At 37.1% G+C, this 17,643-nt stretch overlaps 1 protein-coding gene across 1 annotated transcript in view; it reads left to right on the top strand.

The window, feature by feature from the left end:
• Window positions 1–10,193, top strand: part of NFX1 (nuclear transcription factor, X-box binding 1) — a 64,524-nt gene extending 54,331 nt beyond the window's left edge. The window contains exons 22-24 of the mRNA XM_026843552.1: window positions 1,790–1,935; window positions 7,691–7,792; window positions 9,333–10,193. Coding sequence (XP_026699353.1) covers window positions 1,790–1,935; window positions 7,691–7,792; window positions 9,333–9,408 — 324 coding nt within the window. The 3' untranslated portion in view covers window positions 9,409–10,193. The remainder of the gene's footprint in view (window positions 1–1,789; window positions 1,936–7,690; window positions 7,793–9,332) is intronic.
• The last annotated feature ends 7,450 nt before the right edge of the window (window positions 10,194–17,643 follow it).

The raw sequence follows: 17,643 nt of genomic DNA, 5'->3' as shown, positions 1-17,643 counted from the left end.
GTGAGAGGCCTTACTGGAGGCCTGGCAGACACCAGCCACTGCTCTTCCCTCATCTACCAGGCGTGTCAGGTCATCATAGAAGTTTATCAAGTCGGTCAAACATGACTTCCCCGTGGTGAAGCCATGCTGACTACTCCTGTGGAGTTTCTTGTCCTTCATGTGCCTGGAAGTGGGTTCCAGGATGAGCTGCTCTCTTACTTTCCAGTGATCAAGATGAGGCTGACCAGCCTGTATCTCTGTGTGTTCTTCCTGCCTCTCTTGAAGACAGGAGTGACAGCATGTGTGGGGACCATGCTCTTGACTTTCTATTCCTTCAAAATAGTGGCATGTATTGTGTAAAAGGGAACATGTCCCTTGCACTCAAATTCTTCTTGCATACATTTTATTTCTGGAATTCTCAGAGGCTTTATTTTCTCCTTGTAAGAGTCATGTTTCTTCTTGCAATCCTCAGGTATTTTATGTTGTCTTGGCATGTCTCTGTACCTGGTAAGTGTTACTGCTATTGCTCATTTAGGCCTGTGTCCAAGCTGATCAAGTCAACTCCCCCTTTTTATGTAGCTGAAGACTGGATGAATGAGTTTGAGATGGCATTATGCAAGGAGACTGGTTTTAATTGTTGTTCTTCCATGATCTATAAGTCCTCCTTATGCTTGAATCTGTGTTCAGTTGTTTATGACTACTCCTAAATTCTTTCTGACTAAAATTGTGGCTTATTTTCTTTGTTTCTAGATGTAGATCTCTACTTACTCATATTAAAAGTATTTTGCATGCTAGTCTATCAAGCATTCAGATAGCTCTACTTGTATCAGTACTGTCTTTCATGCTGATTACTATTATTATGCTTACATATTTCACTGACTTTTTTTTCCTCTTTTGAGATACCAGCTTCAGCTTAACTGAATAAATTAGTAACTAAAAGGATTTTGATACAAGTTTTAGTATAAATATTGTTCAGTTGTATCTATCATAATGTTACCGTAAAAGCCGGCAGAGGAACTCTATGTGACTGCCTCATGAAAATCTGTTCCTCCAGACTCATCATTATGTACTTGTCTAGCATAGCAAAATTGTCATTGTTGGTATGTAAGCAGACAAGACAGGAAACATTTATATCATCTAACTCTGTCTACATATGGACAGAAATTCTGATGTTTTTCTGAGTGTGGAACCATCACCACTTTTTTAAACCAAGTGTTACTAGTCATCATAAATAGGTACAGAATCTGTAGTTTTCTTCATTCAAATGTTTGTCTATATGCTGTAAGTGTTATAATAGGTGGGAGGTTTATTAATGTTTATTATTAAGTAAAGATTATATCCTGATGACTTGTGGTTACCCTGAAGACTTATGGAAATGATTAACCACAGTTTCTGGTCCAATTACTATTCATAAATTAGCTATTTTACAGTCTTAAGAGGAGACAGATATTAACTCTTTATTTACAGGGTAACTACAGTGTAGCTCTGGTGTATATCTTGCTCTATTACATGTGGTTGTCTTTATGTTAATTTAGGTGACTGATCTTCTATAAATCCACACTGACTACCCCCAGGGACTTTCTCCTTCACGTACCTAAAAATTGTTTTTTAAAGGAATTGCTCTATGATTTTTTTCTCAGTCTTTGATGTGTAGCTAATCAACCCATAGCTCTTAGTTTATGTTCCATTGTCTTTGGTGGTTTTGGTGGGGTTTTTTTAACACAGTTGCAACAGTTACCTTTCTTCCCCTGGCCCTCTGAAAGAAAACTTCACCTTTTTTTTTTTTCTTAAACTTTTCTCTTGAATTCAGGGCAAACATACAAAGAAGAGCCATTGCTACCCACCAATGAACAGAGATCACCGCAGAATCATCCATGAATTAGCTCAGGTTTATGGCATTGAAAGTGTGAGCTATGACAACGAACCAAAGCGTAATGTTGTTATCACTGCAGTGAAGTACGTAATTCATTACTGTTTTCAAATCTACTAACTATAGTTTTAATAATTGGATATTTTTATCACTTACTCGAAATAATTTGTTTATCATACAATTTGCAACATGTGGTAACTTCTAGAAGTTTTTAAAGCAGTTTTTAATTTGATTATTTCGTAGGCCTGTATTTCCACTACCAAGTAAATCTTTAGAGAAGAAAACCCAATTAGAAGTAAAAAAGATAATAAAAGATTTTGTAAGACTGTTTTCTGTTTATCTTAGCAGTAACTTTTTGTCTTTTTGCCATCAGCTAAATTTGATAGAGTTATCAAAGACAGTAAATGTCATGAAGTTTTATGAAAACTAATTGCTGGGTTGAAAGTCATACCTAAATTTGCACCTTCTGTGAAAACATCTGGTATTTGACCTTACTCATTCTCCATTTATTGGAACCTGCCACAGAGTGTACTCCCTCTTCAGCTGAGGGACTATACCCTGGGCAGCATATTTAGTTTAGCACTGTCAAATTGTGGTTCTTTTGACAGCCAGTTGTTTTTAACAGTAGATTTTTACTGTAGTTATAAATAATCAGGTATGTTCTATAGTTATAAATAGTTACATATGTCATCATCTATGCTACTAGTGCCGTGAGCTGCTCCTGAGCCTGTTCATGGGTTGATAACCTTGCTACAGTGTTGGGGTTTTTTTTCTGAGAGATGGAATACTGCTGTGATACACCCCTTTTTGTTTCCATGAAATAACTTAAGATACTCTTTTTTGTTTCTAGTAAAGGAAAGTAAGAAAAAAGATCATATTTGAAAAAGCTTATTTAAGAAAAATAAATAGAAAATAGATGAGGGGGTGAGAAATCAGTGAAGAGGATAAAGTGTCAGAGAAAGGAGCAGAACAGATGACTATGTATTAAAAACAAAGACATATCCTGCAACTTGAGAATGGGAGGCCTTTCTCTGGTTTTAAGAGAGATTGCATACTAGTTCCTTCCCTTGTGTTGTTCCGGGAGCAGCATACTGTGCAGAACACACATGCTGCTATTTTACCTCTGCCACTCTTACAGACACCGGGTGGTCTACTAAGAATATTCTTCAGCTGCATAGCAATGTTTCTTATTTCAGTGGATTCATCCAAAGCTTCTTTCCATTGTCTTTTTATTTGCCACTTCTTCAAGACACAGAAAACATTAACGTCTTAGACAAGTGATAGCTCAAGTTCCAGGATGATTTTTTGAGCATCATTTCACAACAGCTTCTTTAACCCCAGGGGCTAGTAGTCACCAGGAAGTCCAGATGGTTTGGTTAATTTTGTTTCATCCTATTCTCAGTATTCCCCATAGGTTTTTTTTATTGTGGTCTTCTCTGAGTATAGATAATTCAAAATGATCCTAGGCAGAGAGACTATTCTTTCTTTTCACACTCCCCCATTGTGTCATGGAACTGGTAGCATCATCATACAGGTTGGTTAGAAGAGTAATAGTCTCCTTGGTGCTAGGAAGCTCCTCCAGCAGGACTCTTCCTGTTCTGGATATCTAGGAGCAAACACCACAAATCTGCCTTCATCTCAGCCCTGCCCCCATCATCGTTCCACCACATCAGTAAGAGTTGGTGATATTAGCTGCACTGGAATCGCTAATGTATGGCATTGTCAGGGTCTAACCACATAGAGAGCCTTCCCAGCATTGACTGTCAGAGTTGATCTGAGTTACAGTTCTGGTGCCATTTGAAATATAAGACTCCGAGTGAATCCTTGCAAGTGCCCTTCTCTGCTTCCCTGTTGGTCATTTTTGCAGTCACTATTTTTTGAGCAGTTGCAAATGCCAGATTCCTTCTGAACCAGGTCCAAAGGTAATGTCCAGACTGGTATGATGAAAGGTGGAAGGCTTTCATCTCCAAGTTGACACATATGCTTCACTTTACCTGTCAGTGGTTCATTGAAGTCTTTTACTCATGTTAATTCCTCTTATGAGTAACTCTGGATGCCAGAGCCTGTTAAGGGGTGTCTGCTTGTTATGTAGTGACTAGTGTTTAAGCAGCTTGTGTGAACTTGAAATCCTGGAAGTGTTTTTGAGAACAGTCCATCCCTGTAAGACCCATCCTTTTCCTGTTCCCTCCAGGAAGGACAATAGGGTCAGTCTCTCCTCATGAACAAGGGCACTTTTCAGGAAGGTGACAGGGTCCTTACATATTGTTCTCATTGAGAAAACCACATCCTGCCACAGTATCATTGATGTGTTCTCTATTATTCTTCATCCAGGTTTTTTTTTCCCTTTCAGTGAGGTCAATCTGGAGACAGTTCAGGAGTGGTCACCTACCTGCAAACTACACAAGACCAGCAGGAACAAAGGCCTAAAGAAATTAGACACTCTGTAACTACATTGAACACCCTTATCAGATCATGGCAGTTGCATCACAGAAGGCAAAAACTATACATCCCAGTGGCAGGCTTGAAAGGAAGTTGTATGTCTGAGGAAGCAGAATTATTCTTTGGCTTGTTTTACTGGGCATGTTTCAGTACTTGATCTCCAGGTACAAGTTCATTTTACTTAACTGTCTCTGCAGCCTTTCTGCTATCTGGAATAACTTTTTTTCCAATTTGACAGAAGTTCTTATCACTTCCTGAAGGTACTCTGTTACTTTAAGGACTTTTATTCTACCTTTCACTCTCTTAAGAATTTTTTCTTCTTCCATGAGGAAAAAGCTAACTTTCTCCCCACCTCTTTTGCAATTACAAAGGCCTTTTCCAGTGACTGCATCTCAACACCTCTAGCATCTAAAGCAGTTTATGCACAAAAGATGCTACAGGTCACCAGCCAAGGTAGTTTTAACAACAGGCCTGCTCCAGATAAAAAAACCCTACTATTTTTACTTCGGTTGACATTGTTTTCCCTGAGAATGTGTTGCCTCTTTACAGCTTATGACATAGGATATGTGAAGTCTAGACAGTCAGGAGATTGAGAGCTTCTTTATTTTGCCCAAACTGTATCAACTTTTGGAGACTTCTCACAAAAACCTGCTCTGTCTGAAACATTATTGTAAGGCTACATGAAGTCAGTTCTGGACAGATTAGGAGGCAAAGAATTTTGTAGTAGTTCATACCAAAACAGATCAATGCTGATCCATACTGGAGTTATGAAAATTGAACTTTCAGTTTTTAAGGAGAAAATAAGTTGGAGTCTGAATTTCCACAATTCATTTTTATACAACAGGCCATCCTGTCAGAACTACCAGTGCATTATAGTTAGCAGATAGTTATGTTCTCCTTGTCTCTCCCTGGAGTGCTGCTAAAAATTTGTCATCTCATCTTTGTTGCTTGAGGAAGGCAGTTGCCTTTTTTCTTTACTTTGAGAGTAAGTTAATAGAATGAAGAATGGCATCTTTAATATGAGAATGTCCAAAGTACTTGCAGAGACTTTTGGTTTCATCTCCACAATTGTAATAGAACTGATTATAGATAACTATGATTTACCTTAGCAGGAAGGGAAGGTCTGCTTGTCGCCTTTCTGTCAAGTAATTAGTCAAGGATTTTTTTCCATTGTACACCTACTTAGTTGAATTAATTTGTTTGGTTTTCTTCCAGATGAGCTGAATGTGATTGGCTGTTTAATATATTTTTTAAATACAGAATTTTTTTGAGATTGTAGTACTATGTGTCACCAAGGTATACAGGAAGTGGTATACATTTTGCTTGAGTGTGAGTTGATTGTCTATAAAGCCTCTTTGGTTTCATGGCTGGACAGTCTACTGTATAGCTCTTCTGTTTTGCTTTTTGTGGTTTGTTTTTTTTCTTTTTGGTGGGTTTTTTTGGAGGGACACTGAATCTTGTCAAAGCTAAAATAGGGCTTGGCAAATTTTCTTCCAGGATCTCCTCTAACTGCCCACAAGGTTTTGATCCCTCCTCAGTTTTAAATGTTTCATATATTAACCTTCTACATGCTGGGAATATTTCACTTCAGAGCAGAGCTCCTTTATTTACTTTCTTGGAATGTGGTAATGTTGTCTTTTCTAGTAAGATTTTCTTTAGCTAATTGTAGAAATAAGTGCACATGTATTCTTCAAGTGTTTTGGTTTTATGCATTCCAGAACTCTCATTTATTTTCTTTTTTTTATTACAGAACTGATATTTAATCTAATGTTTTAAAGTCAAACACCTTACTTTACTTGGGGAAGGCCTTTCTAGCCTTTCTTTTTTTGGCCAATTTACCTACCTCCAGTCAGTCAGGTTTCCATGTTTTTGCACATCACAATTCATAAAAGTGAAAGGAGACAACAAAATATTTTCCCATCTACCTTTGTCCTCTTTTAGTCTTTTTGGGTGTTGCTTTACAACTGAGAGGTAACTGAAATGATAGTGGGAGCCATTTGGCTTTATATGCCAGGTTTGGAGTAGTCTTACACCCATTTTATACAGGAGGGGAAAATTAAATGTTCTCAACTGATAGGACACTAATATATACTTGCTGTTGAAATATATACATAAGCATAATATAGTCCTGAAAAAATTATGATCAGTGGCAAGTAACTTTTTCTTCAGATAATTAACACTTTCGGTGTTGGAGAGGTGGGGACTCTTTTTGAATTGGTGACCCATGTTTGCAAGATTTTGTAGTTCATTTGAACAGACTGTCAGTACTCAGTTTAAAACAATACTGAAATGGGACCAGGGTTCATCGCTTCATATTTTAGTGGACTTCTGATTTACCTTGAGAATATTGTGTAGTTTTTCATCTGTGTTGCCACAGTATCGCAGGAATTATATTTGCAGAACTGATGGAGACAAGAAATGCTGGAAATAAGACATACTTAATTTTTGTTGAGCTCTGGAATAGAGCTAGTGTTAATCTGTGTACTGATGTAAGATTTCAACTGCTTAGAGCTCTGAGAGGGGTGAGGGGAAAAAAATACAAATTATCAAGTAACAAAGCATGGAAATCAACACATGCACACTTGTGGAATTATAACAACATTGTTTTGTAGGGTTTTTTGCTATTTGAAATGTAATTTTGAAAGGGACAAGATAAACTTGAAAGTAGAAATTTCATGTGATTAGTAACACAGAATCTCATGGTCTAGAGGACTCTGCTGTAGGAAGAGTTTACTTAAAAATTATGAATAAAATAAATAAGGAGGAAGCATTATTTAGTGATTGACATAGAATCATAGAATTACTTAGGTTGGAAAAGACCTGTAAGATCACTGAGTCCAACCATTAACTTATCACTACCAAGTTTACCATTAAACTGTGTCCCTAAATGCCACTTCTACACATCCTTTAAATATCTCCAGGATGGTGACTTAGCCACTTCCCCTGCAGCCTGTTAAAATACCCAAATTGAGTTCTAGGGCAATATATATCTCTTCTTTCACAGAACAGAGGTAAGATCAGAATCGACAACTTAATAGCTTAATTTGGCATTATGTGAACACAGTTCACTGCATCTTCACAATGTGTTTTGTGCACTTCACATGCAGAAATGAAGGAGTCTGAGCACCAAGACTCCAATATAGTAAACTGTTTCTGCATCTTCTATAGACAGCAGTCAAGAGACATCTGGAATACTGGATATCTTGGTTTTGGTAATGAAAATGGACTTTGCACACTATTGGTCTCCATGGTTGGAAAGATAAATATTTGAATAGATGATTTAAGTGTACAAGTATGAACTCTGATACCAGAACTGCTACTTAAAAATGCATCTCTCTTGTCCTAACGTCTTAATGAATATAATTTCCTATTGAATTAAATATCTTTACTTTATTTCTCTAGAGGAAAATCCATTTGTCCAAGCAATACCTTAACTTCTGTGCTGGATAAAGAAATGCAGAGCCGGCCTCCACCTCCTATTCCTCATTACAAACAAACAGATAAGTAAGGAATTTGTCTTTAAAACAATATTCTTCAATTTTGTGCTGAGTTATGTGAGGAGAGTGTTCCTAAGCTTCAACTTCATACTCTCTGGCTTTTTGTTTTCCCAACACACATGCAGCTTTGGAGCTTGCAACCTGTACTAAGACTTTCTTTCCGTAGAAGTGAACCTGAAATGAAGTGCTAAGGAAATGTAGGATTGACTGTGTGGCATAGGAGTAGTAATATAACAAATACTGTGGACTTCTAAAAAAAAAAATAAATTAATAAAGATTAGATAGTTGGGAAGAGATGGCTGTTTGGGAATTTTTGGATTGTTTTTTATCTTTAACTGTTCTTTGTAAAAGGGTAATGTCTTACTGGCATAAAATGATTTATTTAGACAGGTAGTAAATATATTTTTCTTATGTAGATATGACTACACAGCTGGCTAAAGGTGAACTACCATTTTTGTCAGATAGTGAAAGTTACTGAAGATGGGATACATAAAGCCTCTTGGTGAATAGTCTACTAGAGCAGTCTTTACTTTGTATGACCTGCCAGCTTTCATGTACCTGTAGTAATCTCATAGTTATGATTTTTTTTTTAACGGATGGCTTAGTTTTTGTTGAGGTTTAACTCAAGTTATTTCTAAATTAGCACTTGAAATTACATTCTGTGAAGCACCATTTACAGAAAGGGACAACTTGATTTTACAGTAACTATTTCTGGCAGTAGCTATTGGGTGTTTAAGGTGCTGCTGGAGAACAAAGTAGACTGAGAAAATTTAAATTGTTTCAGAACTAAGCATCTAGAGCAAAAAATATGTCTAAAATGACTGCTTATGGTGTAACTCAGTGTGAATTTTATAAAGGTTGTTACTCTTTATTTCCACTTCTGTGGGATTCCTGTCTTCAGTGACCCTAATGAAAGGGTGTTATGTGGCAAAACTAAATAAAAAAGGCTTTAGCCATTTGTCTTTAATTACTAGAATTTAAATTTCAAGTGCTTAATTGTACAAAGCTTTCTGAAATATTTCATGCTCTGTTATGGAAAAAGTCTTTGTTTGTATTTGATATTAAGATACATGTTTTGGTACTCTTGCTTTTAAAGGTGAGCAGATATGATCATCAGGTCACTTCAACAGTATTTCTTTTGTTCTTTCTTTTAAAAAGGCATGTTGAACATTTAGTCTTCAGTACAGTTTAGTTTTTTAAATAAATATTAACAGTAAATAGTATTTGCTGGTAATATTTGTTACCAAATTGTAATTTTAATAATACAACCCCAAAACACATTATATCAATTCAGCCACAGACTGATTTACATTAATAAAGTGTATGTTTTTTCCAAAGTTGGTTAACGAAGGCTTTCTGGAGCATTAAGGTGCTTCTATTAAAACATAATATAGCAATGCATGCCATTTACTAATGTGGTTACCAGTGCAGTTAACAATGCTGTGTGCATGTGCACACTGAGACATTATGGGAGTTTGAGGTTTCAGTTTACTTTGTGTCTTGTTTTTCATGCAGATGAGTAACATTTAATATTCTTATAATTTCAGGAGTAGTGGAAACAGTGGTTTATCCAAGCCAGTAAAGGAAGAGCCAGTAATTGACTACTTTGATGTCCAGGACTGAAGTTGATTGGTGTAGAATTATGATATAGAAGCTTAGAGGTGAAGACACTAAATTATTGTGTGAGGCGCTTTTTTGTTATCTGTCAAATGATCAGTTGTTCAGCATATTCATGATTTAACATCTAAAGTTAGATTGATTGTGATACTTCAAAAAGTTATGCATTTTTACAGTTCATGTAACTGCATAACACCTAACAGTAGTATAGCTTTTTAAACCTGGATTTGGTGCAATTTTTTATCTAATGTGTTGTCAGAATGATGTAGATTTCCATTGATGCCTTTAAAGTGAGAGAATTGGTTATCAAATATATTTTTGGAGGTAGTAGGAACAATGATAAATCTCAGAGATTTATTTTGACATATCTCATGCAATTTAAAATGGACCAGAAATAATCTGTGCTAAAAACACTGATGGGATTATTCTTGAAGTGTTTTTATATTTTTATTAATTCACTTTTGTGTTAATGTGGTAAACCTGGGTATGAGTTATTCCTCTACATGGAAGGAAGTGAAAAATTTAGTCTGAAGTATAGATATATACATTTCAGTGCCTGTTAATTGCACAGGCGTCTTTTGATTTGGGAGAGGTGGGGAATTAAGACATACTTTGCTTTATTTCAAATTTGATGTGTAAAAAAAAAAAAATAAATCGCACAAAAAAACCCACAAAACAAAAAAACACACAAAAAAACCACAAAACCAAAAAAAACCCCAAAAAATCAACACAAGAAATTTATTAATACTTTGTTATTCAAGACCTTGAATAAAATCATACTTTATATATTATTTTGGTGTTCTGTTTGGTTTAATTTGTATTTAGATATGTTAGCTTAATGGTCTTCTGGGGTTTTTTTTGCATGGTTTTATTTGGGGTTTATAATCTTTCTCTGTACTGTGCAAGCTTAAAAAATGTGTGAAGTATTTTATGAATTTGGAACAATATTTGTGAAATTTTTAAGATCATCTGTCTAAACTCTTTGACAATGGAAGATCATTGTTTTGTGAACAAAATGGGAGGATGGTTTAAACTGTGAAAGACACCAAAGTGGTCTCATACATGGTGAATTGTTTCCAGAGGATGAGTTAAGGCAGGTGAGTAGCTGCCTAGGAGAGGAGATGGTTGGTTGGATCGGAAGAGGTGGTACAGCTCTGAATTTGAGTAATATTTGCTCACTTGAGAAGTTTTTTTTGAATTAATAACTTTAACTCTGACACCGAAGCACTCTGTTTAGTGTTCCTTGTGGCTGGCTACATGTAGCACTAGAGGACAGTCCCCTATACAGCATCAGAGGCTGCTGCTAAAAGTGGCTTAGCATAATGAAGAAACGGATCTAGCAGAAAACTTGTCATCTGTTGTTGATTTATTTTTCAGCCAGCTCACTACAGTGTAGTGTGAGATTTGTTGCCGAGAAAATAGAAAGCAGTTATCCAGACCTAGATTCACTTATAGTTATCACATGATCCTGAACCTTAACAGAGGGATTCTGTGACTACATTTTGTCTTCAACAGCTTGTGAAACATGAAAGAATGAGCAGCAAACTCACAGACCATATCTGTTCCCCAAAATGTTCTGAGAATTAAAATAACTGCTGTTATTACCTATTTTCATAGGAACTTATCATTCTACATTTAAATAAAAGCAGTCTTAAATGTTTCTAAGCCTTTGAAATGCATATGCTTCAGGTAAAACAGTTACCAGAATGATTCTCAATCCTGAAGAGTGTTCAGGCTTTTAATTTGCATGTAGTTTAAATGGGTTTTACCTTTTTTTGTTTAATATTTTGTGAACAGAAATGAAAAATAAATAAACATAGCTTATATTGCCCTTAATTACTTAACCAAATCAATGTTTGATTCTGCAAGGTGTATTGCTTTGCTAAGTTCAGCTGAAGAAATAAGTTGCTTGGCATCTTTCCAGAAATGTATTTCTTAAACTCTTCACAATGAAGGGATTGATCTATTCCAGTGCCAGGTCAGTGTGGCCAAAAAAAAGGCTAATTCTGGTCTTGAAGCTCAGAGCTATGTTAATATAACACTGTTTTCAAGCTAATAACACTTGTTAGGGAGATTGTATGTAGCTGTACTGCAAAGGTAGGTTCTGGACAGGAGCTGGCATGTGTCTGGTGAGCTGAGAGTATAAAGTTAGATGCATGTACGCTGGAACACGTGCAGTTGGTATAGCATAGGTAGACTTAACATTACAGAAGCAAAACAAAAAGGGATTTAGGTGATAATAAATAGAATGAAGATGAAGCCTATTAACTTTTTGCACAGTTTCACATCAATATAAATAAAACTTCACATTGCACCTCTGATTTGAAATCTAAAACTTAAAATATTTTAATAACATTAGATTTAGGTCTGCTCTTTGGAATTTTTATCAGATTATGGCTTCAATATAAAAATGTGAACCCTAGTGAGATGCACATCAGCAGTCAAGTATTCTGTCACTGCTTTTAGTAAGAAAACCCAGGTAATCTCCAGCCTCTCAAGGTGAGACTAATAATTGTTACTGAATCTATTCATACTGAGAAGTTGTAATTCTCATCGCTAAACCTCTTAAATACATGAATATTAAAATACTTTTATAGATCTGTATGTTACGCATCTCTAAGCCATGGCTGTTGGAGCATATCTGTAGTTATGAAGCAAGTCATGTGTACAGAAACATTTTTAAATGCATTTTAATAACTTGGTTAAAAACATGATACCATATATTTACGCAGGAAATTAATACCAAAAAAAAAATATTGGTGTTTTTCTTCCCCAAACACAGTTACATAGCCTTAAGAAGGAACTCGACAAAGTTTAACAGTGGTGCTCTCCTCTCTGTTCTGGTTTGCTTTTGCTGCAGCATATCTGTGACTTTCATATGGAATAGTACTAAAGGTTGTAGTTTTGATACCTGTGATAACTCATCTTCATATTGCACGTGTGCCTCATGGAAATATTTTTCAAATAGCTATTTTGTAAATCTGAGCTGGTCTTTACACGTTTTATCTAATAGAAAATATGAGTGGATAAAAGAAATCTTTCGTCAGTGGCAAAAATCCTATTGACAGCACTGGAACCAAGACTTAAGCTTTGATATGCTAGTCATTTTCCACAGCCCTAAGAACAATACTGTTTCTTGTAAATTTATTTGAAAAAAGTACTCTGCAATAAGCATTTTTTTGAAATAAATTGTGATGTTGGTTGGAATTCATGCAACTTCATGAAGTGCTTTTAAAATTGTGTATAAAATAGGCAGATACTTTGGCATTTGGGCTGTGCTATTACCTATCTATATCGTCTAACATGTTTAAAGTGCTCTGAATATGCAGTGCTTGGGTTTAACCTAAAATTGTGTAAGATGCGTAAGTAGACTTCAATACCGCTGTTTCTGTGGCAGTTTTGTACAGTATCTGCCACGTAATGAAATGAGCAAAGTAAAATAGTTCTAAAACACTTATTCTTAAGTTATTTGTTGAAAGTTTTATATTTGACTTGATTTTTTCAAGTTACTGGTATGAAATTACTTTCTTTATAAACCTGAAATAGATTCAAGTTGAAAGTTCAGTGCTTTGGAATTGTTTGCAAGCTTTGTCTTGGTATTCCAAAGTTTGAAGACTGAAGCATCACAGAGAAACAGTAAAGATACATATGGAAGTTTGGGGAGTCCTTTTCCTCAGATTCTGAAATAAGAGGTATGATTGCTTGGATTTGAAGTGGTTTTCAATGAATGCTCTACGGAGAATTAAGCAAAGAAAGAGGGATTCTGCAAGAAATGGAGAGTAAGGATTATCTTCTACCTTCTTGGAATTCACAAGTACAGGAGATGAATATCTGAATAGAAATGTTCATTTTGGTTGTCTGAAAAACTCTTCACTATGTCAGCCTAAATGATACTTGGCAATAAAATGTATGATTTTAACTCATTGTCCTTCCATTGTTGTTTGCCCACTGTTCAGTTGTAATGGTGACTGTAAGGCAGAGTGGTATGGGTGGGGACAGGGGGGAGGTAAGGACTAATGTCACTTAAAAGACCCGGCAGGCATTAGCTTTAATGAATACAGGATGACGAATGTTAGGGGGTGGTGGTGAAAGCTTTGCCAGCACAGTTCAGTAGATGCAGAGAGACTTAAAAAGCAAACAGTCTGTCAAAAGTTTGAAATTATTTGAACTGCTTCCTCCTGAAACTTTCATAATACTAAGTAATGCAGCTCCAACAGCAAAAGCCACAGAAATTTAAGAACAGCAGCTAAAAATTTGTGGCCTGACCTGATATTTAAATGGAGTGTAAGGAGGCTCGAAGAAATTCAGGAAGTGATCTGAGATTGAAGATGTCTTAAAAGACAGCTGAAAACTTTTTGTCTTACTACCTCAACTGTTGGTAAGTTTGGACTTCCTTTTCAGGATATTTTGGAAGATGGCAAGTTGTAGGTATATAAGCACTGCAAAACAGATCTCAGTTGGAAATCTCAGCTTGAAAAAAATTACTGCAGGGCTGTCATCTACTAAGTGACCAAACGTGTCATCATTACCAGTGTGCGCAAATGGCAGCAGAAGAGACAAATCAGTTTTGCTTCATGATAGCTTATCTTGTCCATGTTTGGAAATAGTCATTAAAGTCATTACCTGGTCACAAGAATTCTCTACTAGGTTAAAAAAACCCCAAGCTTCAATAGATATTACTGTTCAAATAATCTTGTTTTTTGAGTATTTTAGGCTTTGTAGATTCTGAATTCCCAATAGAAGCCCTGCTACTTAAATGCTGTTCTCATCCTTTAATAAGATGCTGAATTCATAAGGTGGTTAATGTGCAGATTTTTATGTCTATACACATGTTACTTAACCATGAACCAGAATGCCAGAGATATTAGAAAGGGTATCTTTAGAAAGGCTGTGTTTTGGTTGCTCCTGAGCTCTAGGTGAGGTATCTTTAGTCTTTGTCACCTCAGGATTTTTGGAGGAAGTCATGCAGCTTCTTGAACAGAAGGAAGGTGTCCCTGTTGCTACCCTGGGAGAACCCGGGTCCCAGAAGGATCCTGGGAATCCTTTGGTGTTAATAGGACCCTGTTGCAGGTTAGCAATGTGTGGATCCTTTCAACTTCCAGCCAAAGGATAGGTGAGTGTGCCTTTATGTTCCCTGGGTGAAATCTGCTGCTGAATTATGCTTTGCTTCCTTCTAGAGCAAGGCTGTGGTATGGGTGAGGTGCCCTTCTATAGCCTAGACTTGCGTCTTATTCTGCCACTCCATGAGCTGCTGTTTCCAGTACTGTACATTTTTTTAAGTCAGGATGTCCAATTTTACACTTCCATGAAAAATAAGTCTTTCACAATATAAGATGCTTTTTGCCACTGAAATAATCTTTCTCGGAGCACAGACCAAGGCCTCAGTAATTGGTTTAGGCTCCATCAGTGTTATCACCTACTGTTGCCTGCTGTGGAGCTCTTTTTGAGAGGAAGGAGGTGCAAAACGTATCTGTTGATGCTTTGCTTGCCACTCACAACTTTACTTTCTGTGAAATCATGTCCAAAAACTGTCTTCTGGTAAATGATTCAGCTTGCTACTGAGTCTAACATGTGCTAATTCCAGTATTCAGTCTTGTTACATCCGCATTTGTTCCCTTAAAGTGTAGAAAATTTATTCTAGTCAGAGGACTAGAGGGCTTCATTTGTAAGGAGCTGTAAGGAATTAAGCTAAAATTCATGATCACTGTAAAGAAAAACCTCAATTTTAATAGAATACATTTTATATAGGTCTACAAGTTGATAATATTAATGTGAAAGAAAATAATATCAATAAAAACTATTTTAGAATTATGTGCATCTAGGGATAAGACTACTTCTTTTCCCATTAAGGTCATAGCTGAATAGTGCAATTCTGGATTTACTCCATAGACCTCTGGCTCCAGTCAGTTGCTGGTTCCTGTTTGGATGTTCAGTTCAAATTCAGTCCTCCAGTCAAGACAAATTGTCACTAGATGGGAGGTTTGGCTCTTCTAGGTGCAGAGTGGGAGTGTGGCCCCATATGAATCTGTTGCAAGAAGAGTTTTAGGAGAAGTAGATTGGGCAGGAGGGAGAAAAAGGCAATGGGTTCAGGTAATAGGATTTTCAAGTAAACTGGGGATTTTCATTCCAGAGTTCCTGGAAGATTGTATTAGAGCTGTCAGTACTTTGTCATAAGGGTGCTAAACAGATGTAGAACACTGGAAGGATATGGGGAAGATTTCTTTATGCCTGAAGATATGAAGGTAGCAAGGAAGATACCATACATTTACCACTAAAAACAAGACATAAGCCTTGTACTGTTGAGCTTGGGTTCCCAAGGACAGGTCTAAGGGTGTACGACAGCCGGGTAGCAGCAGGTTTGGCTGAGATATGGGAGGAAGAAAGCAGGGGGCTGTTGTGGGGAGCAAATTGTCACTCCAGCAGCCCAGGTGTGGGGGAGTCTTCTAGCATGCCTTAGGGTCATAAGGCACTCAGAGAAGGTAGTGACATAGAATGCATAAAATTTTACTCAGGCATTTTCTGCGAAAAGGGCAGAAAATCAGGCTCTGGAATAGGACATGAGTGGAAACAGTATCACAGCGATGGGAATAGCAGCAGAGGAATTGGACACATACACTCAATTCCTGAGTATTCCTGAGCACACTGCAACCTAGACAGCAACCAGCAGTACTCTTCAAAAACAAATGAAGCTGGCTCAGGCATTTGGAAAGCATGGGCAGACCATTTTGGTGGCACACTGAAGGACAGAATTGCTTGGAACAAGAATAGGACATTCAGGCAAGCATGAGATGATGACTACAGACTGTGATCAAAAGAGAAATAGGTGGGTTATGCCAGAAGTTCATGATTGCACCAAAGCTCACGGGTGAAGAAGTTTTGCATGGCAAGACAGTTCCTCCAAGCTATTTACATGATGTTTGTTACGCTTTCAAAAGGCACCATCGGTTAAACCTTCCTCCCCTGCCAAATATGGGGTGGATCCTCAGCCAGAGTTGGGCCCGATTTAAAGGGTGGTCAGAGTCACAGAGGATTGGATGGGAATGCCAATACACTAAAGACTCAGAAGGTTAAAGAAGTTTATTTCACAATGGGCACTGAGTTCTCCTGGCAGATTAGCCCAGGAGATAGTGTAGACATGCTTGTCAAGTTAAGTACCAGAAGACTTCCTCGTTTTTAAGGTGGACAGGGTGTCAGGTAATATAGCACGGAGTTACAACCTGAAAAAAAAAAAAAAAAAAAAAAGGTCACTCTGTTCTATAACAATTTGCTACTTAGAGGGGAAGTTTTGTTGATCCTTAAGATCAATAAGTACTAAAGAGGGACCAGTGAATTCTGGTTGATTACCACCTGTCCTTTAACTGTAGATATAAATTCTATTCTATTAAACTCTTGTGGAGCAGCCAGAGATGTTGACAGAATGAATTCTCTGTTAGGCTCTGTGAGATACTGTTTCCTTGGCTCAGCATCTTCAGTGATATGTTTCTGTGGTTGTAAAACATGGCTTACAAAATATACTAACAACATTTTAACTAGTACTGGTAAACCCCATGTGATTTTAATCTATTGAGATTCAAGTTCTAAGGCCAGGCACAATGGTTGCTCAACAGCTTGTGCAGTCTTCAGAGCAGATGAGCCCGATACTAGATTGAACAAATTCAAAAGTCTGCTCCTGTCCTATATTATCCTAACGACTTTCTATTTGTTGTGCAGCATAGTAGGATTGTGGCTGGACTTCTGACATTTAGAGGACAGCAGGTTCGTGCTAGCAGAAAAGACAGCCGAATATTTTGACTACACGGAGAGCCCCAGGACAAATTCCTCAACTGGATTGAGAGAAAAGAGGCTGTCGCACTCAACTACCAATCCTGCGAAATGCTTTGGTTTTGCTACCAAGGGTAGTAACGCTAGGTGGAGTACACGCTACTACACTGGTCTCACCCTTCTCAGGGCTGAAAAAGTACAGAAAGAGAACCGAGTTGTACAGAAGTCCTTATGAGACATTAGTGGGCACCCTGAACCCAAAAGGCTTCTTGTAAAAGACCACAATGAGCTGGGGCCGTGAACTGAATTTCAAGCTAAGTTTCACTCAGAGAATGTGGGTTGTGGGGAAGCACCCTTTACCCACAGCTGGGTGAGACCTTACAACAGCTTGTCAGACTAATAATAGTTGGGTTGGAAGCTTGTGTCTCCTTATCCTTAGGCTAATGTTGCAAACAAAAAGCAGAAGACTAAGCATGAAAG

The sequence above is a fragment of the Athene cunicularia genome (assembly GCF_003259725.1).
Source record: "Athene cunicularia isolate RWA chromosome 2 unlocalized genomic scaffold, athCun1 chr2_part1, whole genome shotgun sequence".
Lineage (NCBI taxonomy): Eukaryota > Metazoa > Chordata > Aves > Strigiformes > Strigidae > Athene > Athene cunicularia.
The sequence above is the reverse complement of the archived record's forward strand: the minus strand, read 5'-3'. Positions and strand labels throughout refer to the sequence as shown.